The 6,014-nt window shown below is 38.8% G+C and overlaps 1 protein-coding gene across 8 annotated transcripts in view; it reads right to left on the bottom strand.

Moving 5' to 3' along the window:
* Nucleotides 1-3,621: 3,621 nt before the first annotated feature.
* The window catches only part of ATXN2 (ataxin 2), a 150,993-nt gene continuing 148,600 nt past the window's right edge, over nt 3,622-6,014 (bottom strand). For 4 of the 8 annotated variants that reach the window (XM_056536191.1, XM_056536144.1, XM_056536164.1 and 1 more), the window contains exons 24-25: nt 4,638-4,803; nt 3,623-4,534 (exon numbers count right to left, since the gene is read on the bottom strand). In XM_056536191.1, the coding sequence (XP_056392166.1) occupies nt 4,506-4,534; nt 4,638-4,803 (195 nt within the window). In that variant the 3' untranslated portion in view covers nt 3,623-4,505. Of the gene's footprint in view, nt 4,535-4,637; nt 4,804-6,014 lie in introns of all 8 variants that reach the window. The other 4 variants (XM_056536182.1, XM_056536168.1, XM_056536173.1 and 1 more) reach the window with 2 other exon arrangements.

Here is a 6,014-nt window from a genome sequence, read left to right as displayed (position 1 = left end):
TGGATGTAAAGTGCTCTGCGGGTGCACTACAATGCTCAGAAGAGGAGCGCCATTGGGATTTTTAAGAGAAAATTTGTCTGTAAACACACGTGGCCTTCAATTCCAAAGCCCCCATAGTGCCAGAACAATGGACCCCTCCCACATGTGACCCCATTTTTGAAAATAAACTACACCCCTCACATAATGTAATAAGGGGTACAGTGAGCATTTACGTCCCACAGGTATCTGACAGATTTTTGCAACAGTGATCCGTAAAAATTAAAAATTTAATTTTTCATTTGCACAGCCCACTGTTCCAAAGATCTGTCAAATGCCAGTAAGGTGTAAATACTCACTGCAGCCCTTATTAAATTCTGTGAGGGGTGTAGTTTCCAAAATGGGGTCACATGTGGGGGGGGGGGGGTCCACTGTTCTGGCACCACAGGGGGCTTTGTAAATGCACATGGCCCCTGACTTCCATTCCAAACAAATTCTCTTTCTAAAAGCTCAATGGCGCTCCTTCTCTTCTGAGCATTGTAGTTCGCCAGCAGAGCTCTTGACCTCCACACATTGGGTATTTCCATACTTGTAGAAATTATAAATAAAAAATATTTATGTGAACCAGTCCTCAAAAGCACAGGGGAGAGAAAAAGGAAAAGACTAGTGGAGATGGGATCCAAGAAATGGTCTTTATTATATAAAAAGGATATATATGGCCAATCGCCTAGCAGGGCCCTTGCTAAAGGCGAATGGAATATACTGGGTAAAAAATAGATATAATAAAAAATACAGAATATAGTAGGATTAAAATGAAATAAATATGATGGGTAAGTAGCACCAAATAAAATTCATTAATTTTATTTGGTGCTACTTACCCATCATATTTATTTCATTTTAATCCTACTATATTCTGTATTTTTTATTATATCTATTTTTTACCCAGTATATTCCATTCGCCTTTAGCAAGGGCCCTGCTAGGCAATTGGCCATATATATCCTTTTTATATAATAAAGACCATTTCTTGGATCCCATCTCCACTAGTCTTTTCCTTTTTCTCTCCCCTGTGCTTTTGAGGACTGGTTCACATAAATATTTTTTATTTATAATTTCTACATATTACATTAGGCCTTTTGGGTGAAGGCAACACCTTTAACCTCAAGCACATTATTTCTTTTATCCTAAGTGAGCTACACATATTTTACACTTCCTATTTACCTTTATTTCCATACTTGGGGGGCATTTTGTCCTATTATCCCTTATAAAATTAAAATAGCATTTTAGTGAAAAAATTAAATCATTTACACATCCAACTTTAACGAAAAGTCGTCAAACACCGGTTTGACTAGAGAGGAGCCCAGGACAGGCAGGGGGAGAGAAGCGGGCGGGTCTCTGGCCCACGCAAAAGCCGCTGCAGTTCATTGATTTAAGGTGCCCGCTTTAAATCATTGATCTGCAGCAGCCACTGCGGCCCCGGAGTGGGGGGGGGTGGGGGCTTGCCAATAATTTTGTCCGGCCCATTTTTGGAGTTTGGTGTGACATTATGTCCAATCAATTTGCTTTTTTCCTCCTTTTTTTGGTTTAGTTCCCATACACACAGGGAATAAACAGAAAAGGATTGCAGTTACACACGTTTTGCTATACACCTGTGAGAAATACTTCATTTTCTATAAAAATTTCAGGGGTGCACACATTAAAGGGGTACTCCGGTGAAAACTTTTTTTTTTAATCAACTGGTGCCAGAAAGTTAAACAGATTTGTAAATTACTTCTATTAAAAAATCTTAAATCTTCCTGTACTTATTAGCTGCTGAATACTAAAGCGGAAATTCTTATATATTTGAAACACAGAGCTGCCTGCTGACACCATGAGCACAGTGCTCTCTGCTGACATCTCTGTCCATTTTAGGAACTGTCCAGAACAGCATATGTTTGCTATGGGGATTTCCTTTTACTCTGCTGACATCTCTGTCCATTTTAGAAACTGTTCAGAGTAAAAGGAAATCCCCATAGCAAACATATGCTGTTCTGGAAAGTTCCTAAAATGGACAGATGTCAGCAGAGAGCACTGTGCTCATGATGTTAGCAGACAGCTCTGCGTTTCAAAAATAAAAGAATTTCCGCTGTAGTATTCAGCAGATAATAAGTACAGGAAGATTTAAGATTTTTTAATAGAAGTAATTTACAAATCTGTTTAACTTTCTGGCACCAGTTGATTTAAAATAAAAATAAAAAGTTTTTCACCGGAGTACCCCTTTAACGGCCATGACTGCATGACTATTAGAAGACGAAAAGAAAAAAAATGAAAAATACCTGCATCCTTAAGGGGTTATTATTAGAGCTCTAAACTCTAGTTTAAGGCTATGTTCACACAGGAGAATTACCATGCAGAATTTGGAGGAACAGTTTAGCTCAGCAATTCTGCTACATAAAGTTAACATTGTGGTGAATTATATTGCCGCTGTCCGATTCACACAGCAGATTTTCCTCTGCGGAAAGTCTGCATTCTCCTCAGCAGAGTCCATTGAAGTCAAAGGGACTCTGAATGCTGACGAGAATCTGTCTATTGAGCACAAGAAATTCTGCATAAATTCAGCACAAATTCCACACATTCTGCAAAAAATGCTCTAACAGCTCTAAAACCAAGTAAATGCTGGTTTAAAGTGATTTCTCATGGTTACAGTTTTAAAGTTTTCAATGCTATAGGTTTTCTCTATTGAAATCAGTGAATGACTTCTACAAGTCTAATTCCCATTTTACCTACTTGATCCTGGCAGCAGAATATGTTTAGCTCAAAGATTAGTCCATGCACGTGGAAATACACAGACATGTTATGGTTCCTCTGATCGCTCACTATATTGTTTCCTTGGAACCAATACAATTAATTGAAATTCATATTTTTTTTATTGCTGTCTCTCTATAGGATTCTCCCCTGGCAGTGGAAATAGGGCACAGGAATTTAAAAACCAATATGGTGAAAATATTCAGGTGAAGTCACTATGTATGGATTCCAGTTATGTAACATCTTAAAGGGGTACTCCGCCCCTAGACATCTTATGCCCTCTCCACAGGAGGGGGTCTGACCCCTTGGACCCCATGATCTCCGGGCCGGCATCTCGGCATTCTGAATATTATGTTCAGAATGCAGCCGTATTTATGTCATGCCACGCCTCCTCCACTCATGGCCATGGAAGTGGTTGTGTCGAGCGACCACAGCCAGGGTGCCGACATGGAGATCGTGGCGGGTCCAAGCGGCTGGACTCCCCGCCATCAGACATCTTGTCCCCTATCCTCTGGAGGGATTTTATATAGGGGATAAAATGTCTATAGGTGGAGTATCCCTTTAACACTGTGGTTTGTAAGGTGAAACTAAACTTGCAAGAACCATATTTGACGCTATGAATGGGTTTGCTACCAATCACTAGGCAGCTTTCATAATTCCAGAACAGTTTAAAATATAAAAGCTGAGCCACAATTGACTGCTATAAGCAGCACAGAAAGATTTTTTTCTGGAGTAAGAAAAGCTAATCCTTGACACATTGGGTATCACTCAGAGGAAATGTTCACTCAGGACACAGACACCATTTAAATTGTCATTTAAATAAAATTAGGCATTAGTACCAAGGTAAGGCCTGATAATTACAGTCAGTTGACCACCAATGCTCTTAAATAGAAATAAATACAAATACAAATTTTTTAACAGGTTTTCAGACAATAAATGGGTTTTCACAGAAGAAATATTTAATGGTGTGGGTTGAGCTAAAATCCAGAAGTCCTAGTGTCATCATGCCTGGAGAGGTAAAGAGCTCTCTATGAATGGGCACGCTCCACTCAAATAAGAGCTATATGTCAGCGCACTCATTCTTTGTGTAAGCGATACTTGTCTCTGGTCCAAAAACCTTGTTCGTATCAAATTATTAAACACAAAGTACTTTTTCAGTTTTTAAAACTTTTTTAATTTTTATTTATTTTTTTTAAGTTTTTATTTTATATTATCTACAAAGTAAAAGTTTTTTTTCTTAACTTAAAAGTTACTCCACTGTTGCAGGACAGCGGCCACATCAAACCTGATTCATAAATAATAATCCATCAGTTTGATGATAAGAATCTTACTGAATCGGTTTCAAGTTTAGACATAAAAAGGGGTTTTAGAGTCTTGATTTTTGTTTTAAGGTCAAGATAGCAGCAAGAATCACTTGTGTTATTTCCTTCACTGGCTGATGAGTTCATAACTTAGAAGAGCCTTTAAAAATAAATAACTTCCAGTTATCAGCAAGCAAAGGTGGGGCTTTAGGAGGACAAAGGCAGTGTACTGACAGCCTGCAAGCTCCTACATGCCTCTACGTCGTCCGAATCTTTCCCACTGCAGGATGATCAGTTGGCATTCCTATTGGAGGTTAGCAGATTTTTTTTCTTTAAAATAAAAATGAGAGATTCTAGATGTTATAACTTCCACTGGAGGGAAGAAAGTGGTGGGAAATTTTTTGGCCTACAAAAGGGTTCCAGCCTTTTTCACAGAAACTCCAGGTTCAGAGCTGTTGCTGGTGATGTGCTTGAACTGAAAACAAACGAGAGTTTAGTACTAAGGACATTAAAAAGATAAATAAAAATAAAGTGTTAAATAATATAATAATCCGTTTACATTCTCAACCAGTGCTCACCTGGAGGATGTGTCATATAGGGAAAGTGTGCAGTTGTAGAAACAGGAATGGGCTGTAAAGCACTCTGTGCAAGCGCTGCTTGAGGACCCCCTGGTGGCTGTGCCGTCATCAGCATCATAGGATGAGCAGTTGGATGAGAAGGAACCATTCCCGACTGAACGTGAGCCTTAACAATGAGAGACTGGAGTCAGATATGTTCAGATCATGTCAGCTAAGGACTACTGATCATATAAAACTAACATTAAGTCCATGTTTATTTAGGCAAGGAAGATTATAAGTGTTCACAGCCGCACAAAAAAATAAAATAAATAAAGTCACCTGTAGCAATAAGCTCCCATTTAAACTGCAGAATTTCCAGTTCCCACACACTGCCAAAAGAATGAGCCTGTTCATTCTTTTGGCAAAGACTACTTGGAAATGCATTGCCGTCTATGGAGACGTTGCACTGCCTAACAGTCCTAGCACCAGCTTGTTCTACCAGTGCCCACTACAGATGCAAAGATTCCATAGCGTGAATAAGCCTTAAAGGGGTACTCCGGTGGAACACTTTTTTTTTTAAATCAACTGGTGCCAGAAAGTTGAACAGATTTGTAAATTACTTCTATTAAAAAATCTTAATTCTTCCGATACTTATTAGCTGCTGAATACTACAGAGGAAATTCTTTTCTTTTTGGAACCCAGAGCTCTCTGCTGAATCACGAGCACAGTGCTCTCTGCTGACATGTCTGTCCATTTTAGGAACTGTCCAGAGTAGGAGAAAATCCTCATAGCAAACATATGCTGCTCTGGGCTGTTCCTAAAATGGACAGAGATGTCAGCAGAGAGCTCTGTGTCCCAAAAAAGAAAATAATTTCCTCTGTGGTATTCAGCAGGTAATAAGTACTGGAAGGATTAAGACTTTGTAATAGAAGTAATTTACAAATCTGTTTAACTTTCTGGCACCAGTTGATTACAAAAAAATAAAAAAAGTTTTCCACCGGAGTACCCCCTTTAAGAGGTAATTCCACATCGGGAGCTGGGCTATCCAGAGGGAAAACCATTTACTAGCACATACTTTGTAAATGGTATATAAAAAATACTCACTAAGCACTGTGTATATAGAGGATATGGCAGTGATGTTTCTGTATTCAGCCTACTGATCACATTACAGATCACACTGCATCCTCCATTGTGTCTGATGCAAGATCCTAAGCTGGTCATTAGATAAATGAAGAATAGCAGTACAATCAAAATCCTCCCTTTTTTGTTCTTGACAGATAACCTGTTTAAAAAGCTAAACCCTCTCTGTAACTTACATGAGCAACTATTTAGGTATTTTAAAATGACCAGTATCCATATAAAGTTGATGGACAAGTAATACTGCTTACAGGTTAGGCT

The sequence above is a fragment of the Hyla sarda genome, chromosome 1 (assembly GCF_029499605.1).
Source record: "Hyla sarda isolate aHylSar1 chromosome 1, aHylSar1.hap1, whole genome shotgun sequence".
In the NCBI taxonomy this organism is placed as follows: Eukaryota; Metazoa; Chordata; class Amphibia; order Anura; family Hylidae; genus Hyla; species Hyla sarda.
Note: the sequence above shows the minus strand (reverse complement) of the source record. Positions and strands in the feature narration are given on the sequence as shown.